This window comes from Zootoca vivipara, chromosome 12 (genome assembly GCF_963506605.1).
Source record: "Zootoca vivipara chromosome 12, rZooViv1.1, whole genome shotgun sequence".
Taxonomy (NCBI): Eukaryota; Metazoa; Chordata; class Lepidosauria; order Squamata; family Lacertidae; genus Zootoca; species Zootoca vivipara.
The window spans coordinates 57,347,490-57,362,322 of NC_083287.1; the positions used below are offsets into that span (position 1 = coordinate 57,347,490).

At 47.7% G+C, this 14,833-nt stretch overlaps 1 protein-coding gene across 3 annotated transcripts in view; it reads left to right on the plus strand.

Moving 5' to 3' along the window:
* Positions 1 to 13,708, plus strand: part of KRBA1 (KRAB-A domain containing 1) — a 50,561-nt gene extending 36,853 nt beyond the window's left edge. For all 3 annotated transcript variants that reach the window (XM_060280458.1, XM_060280460.1, XM_060280459.1), the window contains 8 exons: positions 1,910 to 2,140; positions 4,434 to 4,730; positions 5,922 to 6,098; positions 7,840 to 8,004; positions 9,389 to 9,571; positions 10,975 to 11,118; positions 11,401 to 11,559; positions 12,378 to 13,708. In XM_060280458.1, the coding sequence (XP_060136441.1) occupies positions 1,910 to 2,140; positions 4,434 to 4,730; positions 5,922 to 6,098; positions 7,840 to 8,004; positions 9,389 to 9,571; positions 10,975 to 11,118; positions 11,401 to 11,559; positions 12,378 to 13,351 (2,330 nt within the window). In that variant the 3' untranslated portion in view covers positions 13,352 to 13,708. The remainder of the gene's footprint in view (positions 1 to 1,909; positions 2,141 to 4,433; positions 4,731 to 5,921; positions 6,099 to 7,839; positions 8,005 to 9,388; positions 9,572 to 10,974; positions 11,119 to 11,400; positions 11,560 to 12,377) is intronic.
* The last annotated feature ends 1,125 nt before the right edge of the window (positions 13,709 to 14,833 follow it).

Here is a 14,833-nt window from a genome sequence, read left to right on the forward strand (position 1 = left end):
AGAGCAATTTTATAGACTGGTTCCTGCATATTTACGCTGGTTCCTTAAGGATGAAAAACGGAAAACAGTGACTGAAGTCTCTACCTTGATGGATGAAATTGAAGGAGACTTAGGGGTACCAGCAATACCCGGTCCCTTCAAGAAAAGTAATGATTGGGAACCCAGAGAGAAAGTTGTAAGCAGTAATAAACACATAGATTACTATATACAGATGAAGAGAGTTAACAGCTTGTACTCTCTCTCATCTAACTGCCATTTCTAATCCTTCTTTCTCTAACTACTGCAGACAGAGACAGACTCTCAGAACACAGGCATATAGGTTATAGCTGCTCTGATTGGCTGAGCTCAACCAATCCTTATCTTACACCTACTGTTAACCAATCAACAGGCTGTCTCTAGGCAGACTATTGTCTCTGGGCGGACTTCTGTCTTGGGGCAGACGGCCCAATATATCTCACAAGGGTCACACCAGAACATGTTGTCCCCAACTAGAGAAAACACTTGGGGACCCAACCTGCCCGGCAATAATAATAATAATAATAATAATAATAATAATAATAATAATAATTTATTATTTATACCCCGCCCATCTGGCTGGGTTTCCCCAGCCACTCTGGGCAGCTTCCAACAGAAAAATAAAACACAGTAATCTGTTAAACATTAAAAGCCTTCCTAAACAGGGCTGCCTTCAGATGTCTTCTAAAAGTCTGGTAGTTGTTTTCCTCTTTGACATCTGCTGGGAGGGCGTTCCACAGGGCAGGCGCCACCACCGAGAAGGCCCTCTGCCTAGTTCCCTGCAACTTGGCTTCTCGCAACGAGGGAACCGCCAGAAGGCCCTCGGTGCTGGACCTCAGTGTCCGGGCAGAATGATGGAGGTGGAGATGCAAAATCAAACTTTTCCATCACAGGAGCCAATGTAGGTCTTTCAAGACCGGTGTTATACGGTCTCGGCGGCCGCTCCCGTTCACCAGTCTAGCTGCCGCATTCTGGTTTAGTTGCAGTTTCCGGGTCACCTTCAAAGGTAGTCCCAGGTAGAGCACACAACAGTAGTCCAAGCGGGAGATAACCAGAGCATGCGCCACCCTGGCGAGACAGTGCGCTGGAGAGCCATTGCTGCCAGCTGATGTAGTCTTTCTCAACCTTGGGCCCCCAGCTGTTGTTGGACTGCAAATCCCATCATCGCTAGGTAGCAGGGCCAGTGGTCAGGGATGATGGGAATTGTAGTCCCAAAAACAGCCGGGGACCCAAGGTTGAGAAAGACTGATGGTTGCCAATCAATACTGAGCTGGTGGCCATGTAAAAGGGTAAAAGAATATTGGGAAATAATCCATAATGAATTGAAAAAAATGTTTAAAAGTACTCCCCCCCCCAAAAAAAAAGCAGAGTCCTTTTGGTTGGGGATAATTCAGACGGAAATTCCCAGATGTCAAAAAAGGTTATTTATGTATGCCACTAGTGCAGACCATGTTTTGTTAGCTCCAAAATGGAAAACGAGCGAGAACTAAAGAAGAATGGCAACTCAAGTTGACGGAATATGCACAGCTTGCAGACTTAACATATAGAATAAGAGAACAAGAAGTACATACGTTTAGAGAAGATTGGAAGACGTATATTGAATATATGGGGAAACTTGAAAAGGTTGGCAGCATTAAGACAAATTCGTCAGTGTAAACAAGTTTTGATGGAAGTAATAATGGAATGCTGAATGGTAAAATATGCAGGGATTTATGAAATGAAAAATGAACCATGGAAAGAGAAGAAGGGAAGTCATTGATATTTCAAGGATGTTTAAATGAGTATATTAAATTGCAAAACAGAAAATTGAATATGGATTATTTATTTAAAAAGACAGTACTGAGCTGGGTAGGCCAAGGGTCCTCTGCTCCAGACGCCTTTTTCTTCCCTCCAGGCGGCGCCACAAACAGCATCCAACCACGTCCCACGAGCACCTCTGGATCCGTGGCAGCAGAGGCCGCAGCGGAAGCTTCCCCCCTCGACCGACTGATGAGCTGCCTGAAGGAGATCCCCATTCAGAGGCCAAGTTACCTCGACACGCCCAGCGTCTCCTCGTCCGCCTCCAGCTGCAGCGAGAGCGAGCGCCAGAGTCCCGGGAGCAGCCTCTGGTGGGACTGCGCTCAAGGTGGGTGATGGAGACGGGGGGGGAGGGGAGGGAATCCATTCTGAGCAGTGGGGCTGAGGACCAGCTTGGACTCATAGAATCATAGAATAATACGAGTTGGAAGAGACCACAAGGGCCATCCAGTCCAACCCCCTGCCAAGCAGGAAACACCATCAAAGCATTCCTGACAGATGGCTGTCAAGCCTCTGCTTAAAGACCTCCAAAGAAGGAGACTCCACCACACTCCTTGGTAGCAAATTCCACTGCCGAACAGCTCTTACTGTCAGGAAGTTCTTCCTAAAGTTTATCTGGAATCTTCTTTCTTGTAGCTTGAATCCATTGCTCCGTGTCCGCTTCTCTGGCGCAGCAGAAAACAACCTTTCACCCTCCTCTATATGACATCCTTTTATATATTTGAACATGGCTATCATATCACCCCTTAACCTTCTCTTCTCCAGGCTAAACATACCCAGCTCCCTAAGCCGTTCCTCATAAGGCATCGTTTCCAGGCCTTTGACCATTTTGGTTGCCCTCATAAATGACTCATAAATCTTAATCAAATAAGTGTTGGAAATGTAAAGAGAAAGAAGGTTCTTTTTGTCATATGTGGTGGTCTTGTAGCAAGGTCAAAGCTTACTGGGAAATGATATATAATGAATTGAAAGGGATGTGCAAAATAACCTTTGTAAAAAACAACACCACCAGAAGCTTTTCGTTTGGGAATTATAGGGACAGAACTACCTAATTGGTATAGAAATTTATTCATGTATGCTACTACAGCGGCAAGAATGCTACTCGGCCCAAAGTGGAAAGAAGCCGAAGTCCCAGCAAAGGAAGAATCGATGCAAAAACTTATGGAATATGCAGAAATGGCTCAACTTAACTGGAAGAATAAGAAATCAAGAGAACAAACTTTTAATAAAAGAATGGAAGTGGTTTATTGAATATTTACAGATAAATTGCAGACAGATACAAACATTGGCAGGATTATTGTAATAACCTGCAGTTTCATAAGAGTATATATTTAAAGAAGATAAATAAATGAGCAAATTAAATGAATCTGGAAATGCAGAAGATCTTAAAAATAACTTTAAGGAACGGCAGAAAGAGGGGCAAGGAAGTCAAGTTTTGAAATGTTAAAATGATTGTAAAATTAATGAAATGTATAAACCTGAAAAGTATAAATAAAATAAAAGAGAGAGAGAACCAGCTTGGACTCGGAGAAAAGGCCAGCTTTCATTTCAGGATGTAGCAAGGCTGCTATTTTAAAATACTTTATTTTAAAAAATGATTTATCAGCCCTCAAGTTTAAAAAGTTCAACGCATCATCAGAGATTTGCAACATCTCCTAAACAATGACAGTTCTCTTTCTCAAGCTGTGGGAGGAAGACCTTTCATTGCCTACAGACACGCACCCAATCTTAAACAACTCCTCACCCAGAATAATACAGCAACCAAACTTAACATTGACACTGGTACCAGAGCCTGTAATAAACCCAGATGCCAACTTTGCCACCGCATACACTCTGACAACACCATTGCTGGCCCCAGCGACATCCAACATACCATCTCAGGCCTATTTAATTGCTTATCTTCTAACATTGTGTATGCCATCAAATGCCAACAGTGCCCTTCAGCTCTCTATATTGGACAAACAGGCCAAACCCTACGCCAAAGGATAAATGGACACAAATCTGACATCAGGAATCACAAGACAGAGAAACCAGTAGGAGGACACTTCAGTTTCCCATTCAATACAAGATCTCAAAGCGGCTGTCTTATTACAAAAGAATTTCAGAAATAGACTGGAAAGAGAAGTTGCTGAATTAAAACTCATCACTAAACTGAAAACTATGGAGATACCTGGTCTGAACAGCGATATTGGATCCTTATCCCATTACTCAGGTTAAAACTATTCTTGTTCATCTGCATACTGACCCTTTGCTTTTCTTTCAATTGTGGGACCAACTGTCATTAACGGTCACTAACAGACTTACCATACCCATTAGCCAATCACCCATCCCCCCTCCTCCCTCTCACTATATATAAGGGCCTGATGACTTCTGTTTCAGTGTATCTGAAGAAGTGTGCGTGCACACGAAAGCTTATACCTAAAACTACTCGGCTGGTCTCTAAGGTGCTATATTATAATTTTTAAATTGTTTTGGGAGGATTCTTTTAAAGACTTTCTTAGATCGTATAACTTTTTTGAAGACTTGATTCTCTTAAGGGAGTTTTTAGGTTTTTAAGAGGAGTCTTTTCAACCATCTTTTTAAAGAATTGATTTCAGTTGGTGTGTTTTTGTTCTTCCTAGACACTGGATCGGAGATGGAAGGGACTTTGCAGCAGAAGGGGGCGGAGTCCAGGCGGCAGAGTGCGTTGCTCGCTCCAGAGGAGGAAAAGGGGCCTCCTTCTGCCCGAGAACCAGAGCTTGTCACCATGGGCAGCCGAGTGCCGTCGGCCTCCCCGCTCGGTGGCCTGGAGAGATGCTTAGGCCACATCGCCATGAGCCAGCCCCTCCCCTCCAACATCCCACCTGGCGATGCCAAGAATCCGGGCGACGTGGCACCCAGGGGATTCCAGCAAAGGATGGTTGGATCATATCCCACAAGTAAGTGAGGCTGTGGGTAGCCTTTTATGGCGGTGGATTTGACCCGGGACCTGGACCTTGCCATTAATTAATTAATTAATTTGTATGCTGTTCATCTTCTATCGATCTCTGTGGGGTTCTCAGAATAAAATACAAGATAAACCCAAAATGCATCCAAACCAATAACCCCCACCCCCCACCCCACAAACATATTTGAAAGGACATAGGAGGCCATTAACCAAAGGGCTGGTTAAAAAGGAACATTTTTGCCTGGCACCTAAAGGTGTATAATGAAGGCGCCCTGGGGAGAGCATTCCACAGAAGGGGAGCCACTGCAGAGAAATCCCCATTCTTGTGTTGCTAACCTCCAGAGCTCTCGAGGAGGCACACAAAGAAGGGCCTCAGAAGATGATCTCAGGGTCTGGGTCAGTTCAAATGGAAAGAGGTGGTCCTTGAGGTCTTGCGGTTCTGAGCCCTTTAAGGCTTTATAGGTCAAAACCAGCGCTTTGAATTGGGCCCGGAAACTAATTGGTAGCCAGTGCAGTTGGACCAGGATCGGTGTAATATGCTCAAACCATCTTGCTCCGGTGAGCAAACCGGCCGCTGAATTCTGCATCAGCTGAAGTTTCTGAACCATCTGCAGAGGCAGCCCTACGTATAACCCATTGCAGTAATCTAACCTTGAGGTTACCAGAGCATAGACAACAGTAGTTAGACTATCCCTGTCCAGATAGGGGCATAGCTGGGCCACCAGACAAAGCTGATGGAAGGCACTCCGAGTCTCGAGCGACAGCAAAAGATCCAGGAGGACCCCCGAGCTACGAACCTGCTCCTTCAGAGGAAATGTAATCCCATCAAGAGCAGGTGACCTCCCTCCCAGCCATCTGGTCTAGGGAACAACCCACTAACAGGGCCTCAGTCTTATGTGGATTGAGCTTCAGTTCTTGGGAGTCTGGGGCAGGGAGAGTGGGAGGGAGAGAACTTGACCTCAAAGATGGCTGCTTTTTCCTGGTCTCCCAGGTCCTAGTCTGACACTCTAATGGTGCAGTGAAGCTCTCTTTTCATTTCACAAGATTTATATACTGCTTTATTGTTACAAAACCTCAAAGCTATTTGCAAAAAGAATAAAATGATGAAAAACCATCAGTTAAAACACATACACACAGGCAGGATCCCATTCCTGGGCTTGATGAGAATGTGCGACTTTTGCAGATCCTCCAGCAGATGACATCCTCTCCCACGACCCACAGATTGGTCCAAAAGATCCAGCGGCAGCTGGTACCCCCAGGCCTTCCAGCACGCCAGCCCAGGACTCCTTCGGTAGGATGCCTGAGAGAAACGCGGATCAGGGCCTCCGGGAAAGTCGGGTTCAGCATCCCCAGGCAGAAGGTGAGAGAACAGCAACACAGTCTGAAATAATACTTAGCATGACTGAAAACAATGCCTGGTAGCAGTAAAAACAGAACAGTGCAGTAAATCAGAGAGCTGCAGGAATCTCAGCTAAATCATCCCTGACAGATGGCCATCGAACCTCTGCTTAAAAACCTTCAATGAGGGAGAGTCCATCATCTCACAAGGGAGACCGTTCCACTGACCTTCTTGCCACCAGAAGATTCTTCCTGGGGTTTAGTCAGAATCTTTAGCTAGAATCTCCTTTTTTGTCCTCCAGGCGACAGCCCTTCAGATATTTGAAGATGGCTCTCCTATCACTGTTATTATTAGTAAGATCTGGTTGGTTGGCATCCATCTCTCTCGGGAGACAATGGAGCAGCGAAGTCAAATAATAATATATATTATCCACATGTGTATACAATCTGTTTTAACTGTTCTTAACTTAAAATGGTTTTAGTCCAATGGAAAACCAGTGAGGTCGCAACTAAGGAAGAATGGCAACTCAAGCTGATGGAATATGCGCAGCTCGCAAACTTAACATATAGAATAAAAGAACAAGAAGCACATATGTTTAGAGAAGATTGGGAAATGTTTATGGGGTGATTGTGTACACTTGAAAATGCTGGCAGCATTAAGATAAACAGTGTAAATAAGTTTTGATGGATATAATAATGGATTACTGAATGGTTTAGTTCAGGCACGTCCAACAGGTAGATTGTGATCTACTGGTAGATCACTGGACATCTGTGGTAGAACACTGGCAGATCGCTGGCTCCCCTCAAAGAAGCTCAACAACTTTGGCTCCCCTAAAAACAGCTCTGACCCCCTCAAAAAACGAGGATTCCACCCCTGAAAAAAGCTCAACAACTATGATCTGAACCAAAAAAAACTGGCCTTCCTCCTCCCTAAAAAAACAGGGCTTTCTTTCCTGAAAAAAGCTCAACAATTTTGACCTGAACCCCCCAAAGGGGTGGTGGGTGATAGATCACCGCCAGTTTTTAACTCAGTTTTTAACTCATTTTGCAATCTATTGGGAGTTGGCCACCCCTGTTTATGTAAAATATGCAGGAATTTATGATATGCAAAATGAACCATGTAAAGAGAGGAAGGGAAGACTTTGATATTTTAAGGATGTTTAAATGAGCATTCTAAATGGTGAAACAGAAAAAATGGTTTTATCCCTCCCTGGGACCTGCTGGTGAAAAGCAGGTCATACATTTAATGATAATGTAATAAGGGGAATATTGAAACACGCAAGTCTGCGTCTACACAGACTCCATATTCCATAGCAGGCCAGATCTTGCAATACCCAAGAGAGCCTTGGTCAGTTCTGCAACTCGGCTGTCTCCTTCATTCAGCCCACCCATTAGCCTGGCAGCAAACCTAGCAAGGAAAGTGGGGCCAATCCTCATGAACATTTGCAGGGTTCTGTGCCTGCTGGTTACCTGGTTTGCTTCCATCCACCTCAGTCTGCAGCTTCCCCGCAGAGGCTGCTATAGAGCAGAGGAGGAGGCAGCAGAAGTGGGACTGGCAGGCCTCAAACGCTGTGATTTTTGCCGCCTTTAACAAATTGCAATTCCTGGGGGGGATGCCATTTTCTGATTTGCCTTAGGCGGCAAAATGTCTTGTGCTGGCCCTTCCCTTGTCTCCGGATCGGCAGAGGGTGGAGAGAGGGACATTCTGCCGCCAAATGCTCAAACGTGACTCCCCTCCTTTTCCCCTGTTTTTGCTCCTGCAGCTGCGAGGAAACGGGCACCAAGCGGCTCCTGCCTCCAAGGCCTGGCGAATCTCCTGGCGGAAAGGCCCGTCAACTCTCCTGGTCACTTTCAGCCGCTCCCCAGCAAGGCCCAGGGCAGCTCGGAGCAAAGGGAAGTGCAGGCGAGCGTCTCTTCAGCTGAGGAAGGTGAGGGTCTCTGCAGGAGCGTCCTGGCGCCAGAGGCCAGGGCAGCTTTTGTAAGCTTCCAAAGTGGCACATCCAAGTTGACATGTTTAATCGGAAAGAAGTCATGGTCAAGATTGGAAACATAGACTTTTTGCGTGAAAGAGAAAATGAACTTGTGATATTTGGTTTTGAGGACTGAATATAATGCTGGTCTATAGAAAGTGGGTTTGTTTTTGGATTTTTATATATAGCAGACAGATGAAGAAATCAGAAGTTCTCTTTTTTCTGTTTCTTTTCTTTTCCCCTTTATCCTTTCTCTATCTTCCTATCTCTTTCTTTCCTTTTCTGGCCTGTGTTTTTAGTTACCGTGTTTCTCCAAAAATAAGACACCATCTTATATTTATTTTTCCTCAAAAAAACCCACACTATGGCTTATTTTCAGGGGATGTCTTATTTTTTTCCTACTTCTGCTGCCGCGGCCGGCATTTCTACTGCGCCTATCACTATTGCTTATTTTTGGGGTATGCCTTATATTCCTTGAATGCTTAAAAATCCTGCTATGGCTTATTTTATGGCTACGTCTTATTTTCGAAGAAACAGGGTAGATTAGCTTTTTAGCTCTGACATTGATTTTTGTATTCCTTCTTCCAAATTTCCACTTCATCTCGAAAAGCAACATTTTATTTGACGGTCTATTATGGTTTATATTTTGAATTTGATATATATGGGGGCACCAAAATCTTTAGTTTGCTTATGACCTCTAAAGGTCTTCATCCAGCCCTGGGCAGAGCATAGTGATGCCGGCTAGCAGCCCTGAAAGCCTCTTCTAAAGGACCTGACCCTTAGGTCCAGTCGTGACCAACTCTGGGGTTGTGGCACTAATCTCGCGTTATTGGCCGAGGGAGCCGGCGTACAGCTTCCAGGTCATGTGGCCAGCATGACAAAGCCGCTTCTGGCGAACCAGAGCAGCACACGGAAATGGTGTTCACCTTCCCGCTTGGAGCGGTACCTATTTATCTACTTGCACTTTGACGTGCTTTCGAACTGCTAGGTTGGCAGGAGCTGGGACCGAGCAACGGGAGCTCACCCCGTCGTGGGGATTCGAACCGCCGACCTTCTGATCAGCAAGCCCTAGTCTCTGTGGTTTAACAGTGCCACCCGTGTCCCTATGAAAGCCTCCTCTACTCCTGCTATAAGATTTGTGGTCATCACAGCTGGGGAAAAGATCTGTCCACAGGCCATGTAGGAAAGCCAGATTCTGGAGAAGGATGCTAGGGAAGAAAGTGGCATACACTGAAATAATTTGCCGCTCAGGAGCTGCCGGCCTTCAGTAACAAAGGCCCTCTGATTTACTGAATTTTGAGATCCACCTTGTAATGGGTTTTTTTTGCCTTTCTCTGCGCAGAAGGGGCGAGTGAGAGCAGCCCTCTCCAGGGCCTGCTCAGGTGCCTGAAGGAGATCACTGCCCGGGGCCCCAGTCCGTGCAGCCTGTCATCCAGCAATTCCCCGGCCAGAAGCACGCGGGGAGAACCAAGGTGCAAACGTCCCAAGGAAGAGGAGGCGGAGGCCAGGAGGGCAGCCCAGGAAGGTGAGCCTCTGGGGCTGCACCTCTGGCAAGGCAGTGGCAAGGGCAGGCAATGGTAGTGTCAGTGTGGTGTCAGAGCCAGTGTGGTGTAGTGGTTAAGAGCGGTAGTCTCGTAATCTGGGAAGCCGGGTTCGTGTCTCTGCTCCTCCACATGCAGCTGCTGGGTGACCTTGGGCTAGTCACACTTCTTTGAAGTCTCTCAGCCCCACTCACCTCACAGAGTGTCTGTTGTGGGGGAGGAGGGGAAAGGAGATTGTTAGCCGCTTTGAGACTCCTTCGGGTAGTGATAAAGAGGGATATCAAATCCAAACTCTTCTTCTTCTGTCCTGTGGATTCTGCGTAGGGCAGGTGTACACTTAAATCAGAGGTTACTAACATGGCACCAGTAGGTGCTGTGGCACCCTGGGCATCTCCCGCTGGTGCCCAGAAAGCCCCTGAGCACCTACATCGCCCCTTTATTTGTGAAGGGCTGAGGAAAGTACATAGAGGTGAAGGAGGAAGTGGGGAAGAGAGACATTCTTTCCCACATTCTGTTCTTTTCTGTGTGTGGTTTTCAAGGCGCAGATTCTATCGGATCTGACTTTGACCCAGATCCCTTGGAAAAGCAAAGTTTGGGAGGTGGTGGTGGTCGTGGTGGTGATGATGATAATATTGATGATGATAATAATAATATTATATAATGATAATATTAAAAAAAATATTATTTATACCCCGCCCATCTGGCTGGGTTTCCCCAGCCCCTCTGGGCAGTTCCTAACAGAACATTAAAAACACAATAAAATATCAAACATTAAAAACTTCCTTAAACAGGGCTGCTTTCAGATGTCTTCAAGAAGTCATATACCTGTAGTTATTTATTTCCTTGACATCTGATGGGAGGGCGTTCTACAGGGCAGGTGCCACCACCGAGAAGGCCCTCTGCCTGGTTTCCTGTAACTTCACATCTCGCAGGGAAGGAACTGCCAGAAGGCCCTAAGAGCTGGACCTCAGTGTCTGGGCTGAACAATGGGGGTAGGGATGCTCCTTCAGGTATACTGGGCCGAGGCCGTTTAGGGCTTTCAAGGTCAGCACCAACACTTTGAACTTTGCTTGGAAACATACTGGGAGCCAATGTATGTCTTTAAGCACCGGTGTTATGTTTTCCTTCCTTCCTTCCGTCCGTCCGTCTCTCTTTCTCTTTCTCTCTCTCTCTGACTCTCTCTCTCTCTCTCTGTGGTGCAGGGAGGGGGTCAATCCCTGGTAGGAGGGATAGAAATAACCATGTTTCAGTGGCACACACTAAAAACCTGTACGTGCCCGTAGGTCAAAAAAGGTTGGTGACCCCCTGATTTAAATCAATGATAGCCCACTGCTGAAACGTATCTTGGGGTGCCAAAAAGTCTGAGCCTAATATTCTCCCCCTGCAGAGCTTCAAACAGGTCAGAGGAACCGCCTGAAGGAAAGGTCGCTGGGCAGTGACGGTCCGGCCACCACGCCCTTGAGTGACTCTCTCCCACAGATAGAGGCTGGGGACAGGAGCCCGACCCCCGAGGCTGGCAGGGAGCATCAAGGTGAGTCAACAGAAGGGGTGCAGCAGCCGCAGAGTCTTAAAATCCAGCTTCCCATTCTCACGGGTCCATTGGACGGGCTCAGCATCTGAGCACAAGAGCACACACTTCTGTGTCGTATCCTGGGATTCAGAAGCATTGCTGCCTCAGACTGTGGAGCTGGCAGACAGCGATAGCTTTCTCCTCCTTAAATTTATCCAGTCCTCTTTTATTTTATAAAAGACCCTTTAGCCACAGCAGCATCTCCAGCTCACGCCGGCCCATGTCTCTTGTCGTTCTTTTCAGGAGCCGCCCCCTCAAGCACTCTGGCCCGGGGCAGCTGCCCCAAGAGAAATGGGCATTTCTGCCTCTCGAGAGGGAGATCCGCCGCGCTCAAGTTCGGTGCTCAGAGGCTGAGCAATTCCAGCTCCCCCAAGAGTGGGGTGAAAAGGTTGCTGGGGGCAGGTAAATCCCCAAAGGACAGCCGTGAATCGGGAAGCTTGAGAAGCTGCAGCCTTTGTAGTCTCGGCAAATATCTCAATCCTGTCGATCATTTCTTAGTTGTGTCTGCTGGTAGGATATTGCCCATCTTGGATGGAAAAGCAAGGAGGGCTGGCTGAGGTTGATGGGAACTGTAAATTAAAAAATCTGGGGGTTTGGGATATATGCAGAGTGTGCACACATAGTTAGGTCAGGAGACAAGCAAGCAACTTCTGTTTATTTTCTTCTTCTTCTATTATTATTATTATTATTATTATTTATTTTTATACCATCCTTCATCGAAAGATAGTTGAAATGAAACCAGCAAAACAATAGCACCCCCCACCCAGTATTATTATTTATGAATTACTTCCCGTAAACCAGTGTTTCCCAAATTTGGCCCTCCAGCTGTTTTTGGACTACAACTCCCTAGCTAATGGGACCAGTGGTCAGGGGTGATGTGAATTGTAGTCCCCAAACAGCCAGAGACCCAAGTTTGGGAAACACTGCTGCAAATCATCTCAGAGCAACCAAACAGTGAAAATATCAGCAATGCACACCGTTATGAAGATTCTACATATAAAAGCATCCCTGATCTAAAACATCACAAGATGTTGAGCAGAATTTCCAGAACTCTCAGTTAGGCTGGATGTTAAGTGCGGTACTTGGGGGGAAGAAGATGAGTTCTGGATGCATATTTCACAATCGGGGTTACACCCAACCACTCCAGAACATAGCGGGGGGAAAGATCTACGAAGAAGGGCCGTTTCTTACATGCTTTTTAAAAAATCCTTCATTTGCAGCACAGGGAGGTGAGGACCAAACTCCAGGCACCTCGTCCTACAGCTGCAAACTGCAAGGCGATGCCGAGTCAGGAAATCTGCGCAAGAAAAGGTGTCTCAATGTAGACCCAAATCCGGCCCTCCGCACCTGGGGGGACGGGAAGCCTCAGGAATGCCGCCCTGAGGTTGAAGACGGCATGGGTCCAGCCCTGTCGAAGAAGCTGGACCGCCTTTCTGCGGACATGAGCGCTGTCTGTAGGGACGTCTCTCGCCTGCAGAGCCACGTGGACCGCTTGGAGCAGGATGCCCGGGGTTGGGTCCTCGAGCTGGCGGCGCTGCGCATGGAGAACCACAGCCTGAGCGAGTGTGTGCGGCGCATGGAGAGGCGCTTCCGCGCTCTGGAGAACCGCTCCCGCCGCAACAACCTGCGCGTCCTCGGCCTGCCGGAGGGGAGCGAAGGCAGTGACACGGTCGCCTTCTTGCAGAAGACTTTGCCTACCCTGCTGGGCCTGCCCCCGGAAGCCCCGCCCCTGGAGATTGAGAGCGCCCGCCGGGTGCAAGGGGGCACGTCCTGGGACCCCAGCGGCAGGCCCCGACCCTTGGTGCTCCAGCTCCTGCGCTCGGGAGACAGGGCGGCCATTTTGCAGGCGGCCCGTGGGCGGCCTCTCAGCTATGCCGGCGCGCAGGTCACCATCTTGCCGGACTTCTGCTCCTCGCTCTCACAGCGAAGGAGGGTTCCCTTTGGGACGTTCCGGAGGACCCGATGGCCGGCGGACCTCTGCTTTGGCTCCCGGCACCCCTCCTGCTGCTACGCCTGGGCGCCAGGCCTACGGGAGCCTCTGGCCAGCTCGGGGGCCCTGAGGGGCGAGAGAGAAAGCCGGCTTCCCAGAGGACCGGGGATGGGGAACTGGGGCACGGAAACGTCACCCGGCCCAGTGCATTGTGGGGGGTGCCACTCCGCAGGGAGCTGCGAGCAACACAACAACAACCCCTGATGCGGGAAAGAGGGTTCTTGGCAGAGGGTGGTGACGGTTGGCTTGCTCCTCCTGCCCTTTGCTCTGGGTAGGGCCTGTCCTCAGGCGGCGGGTGCTGCAGGAGCAGGCGGCAAACTATTGGTGGCCATGTATCTTGCCCTTCACCCCTCCAGCTGGTCAGGCTCGGCTGCCAGCCCAGTTGGCTGCTGTGGCCGCCATTTTGCCTCCGGGGTCCTTCCCCACATTTCTGCCCCAGCTTCTTTGTCATTTCTCCGGAGCTGCTTGGCAAAATCTTTTGGACACCATTCGAGGGTAGGTCCGCCGTCTTGAGGGTGCCTCGTCATGGTCTCTCAGGCTGAGAATGCCCCCCCCCCTTAAATGCACCATCCATCCAAGATACGGCAGCCCAGACACACCAAGGAGGGTTTGGGGGGGCACCCCCTTGCTGTGGAGGCGGAGCTCTCTTCCTCTTAAGGCACAGTGAAGCCCTTTGTTTGTGTTTATATTAAAGACCTTTTGGTCTAGGCAAGCCTCGGCTGGCTGGCGACAATTCAGGGTCAACGTGTGTTTTTAAAACGTGTTGCTTTTATATTTTTTAAAGAACCAATATTTTATATGGGTATTTTGCTTCTAGGTGTGGTTGTCAACGTGCCCGCCCAGAGTCTTTGGCTATAAATATGAACATTAAAGAAATGAAATAAAATAGAAAAATTCCTTCCAGTAGCACTAAGTTTGTCATTGGTATGAGCTTTCGTGTACATGCACACTTCTTCAGACACTTCTTCAGAGAAGTGTGCATGCACACGAAAGCTCATACCAATGACAAACTTAGTTGGCCTCTAAGCTGCTACTGGAAGGAATTTTTCTATTTTATTTTTATTTTGTTTCAATGGCAGACCAACACGGCTACCTACCTGTAACAAAGAAATGAAGTTGGGAAAATATCTGTGCCTCTCGGAAGGGTTATTTTCAGAGGGTGTGTGCAGCTTCTGGGTGGCTCATAGGTGTTTGTTTGTTTGTTTGTTGTTGACATATTTTATTTATTTTCATTAAAAATTTACATGCAAACAGTTTGTGTAACCATTTTGTGAGATTCTCTGAATGAAAACTGTGGAGAAGATAAGATAAGATAAGATATAAGATATCTTTATTGACATTGTCCTGTACTCATGAGAACTACATATGAGAATGTACTCATATGTAGTTTTAAGAACCCATGTAGGGGATGGGGGGGGGAGTCACGAGGCTCATAGGTGTTTTGGGTCAGGTGTGGGGAACCTTTGGCCCTCCAGATGTTGCTGAACAACAACTCCCATCAGACCTGGCAAGTAGGGAATATGTAGTTCAGCAACATCTGGAGGGCCCTAGGTTCACCACACAGAGAACTTCTCTTCCTGGGCGTTCCACTTGATTTCAGCTGGGAACTGATTCCAGAGGGCTCAAGCAGCAACACTAGAAGCCCGATTTCTAGTACGGTAGCATCCTAGAATTTTAGAGTTGGAA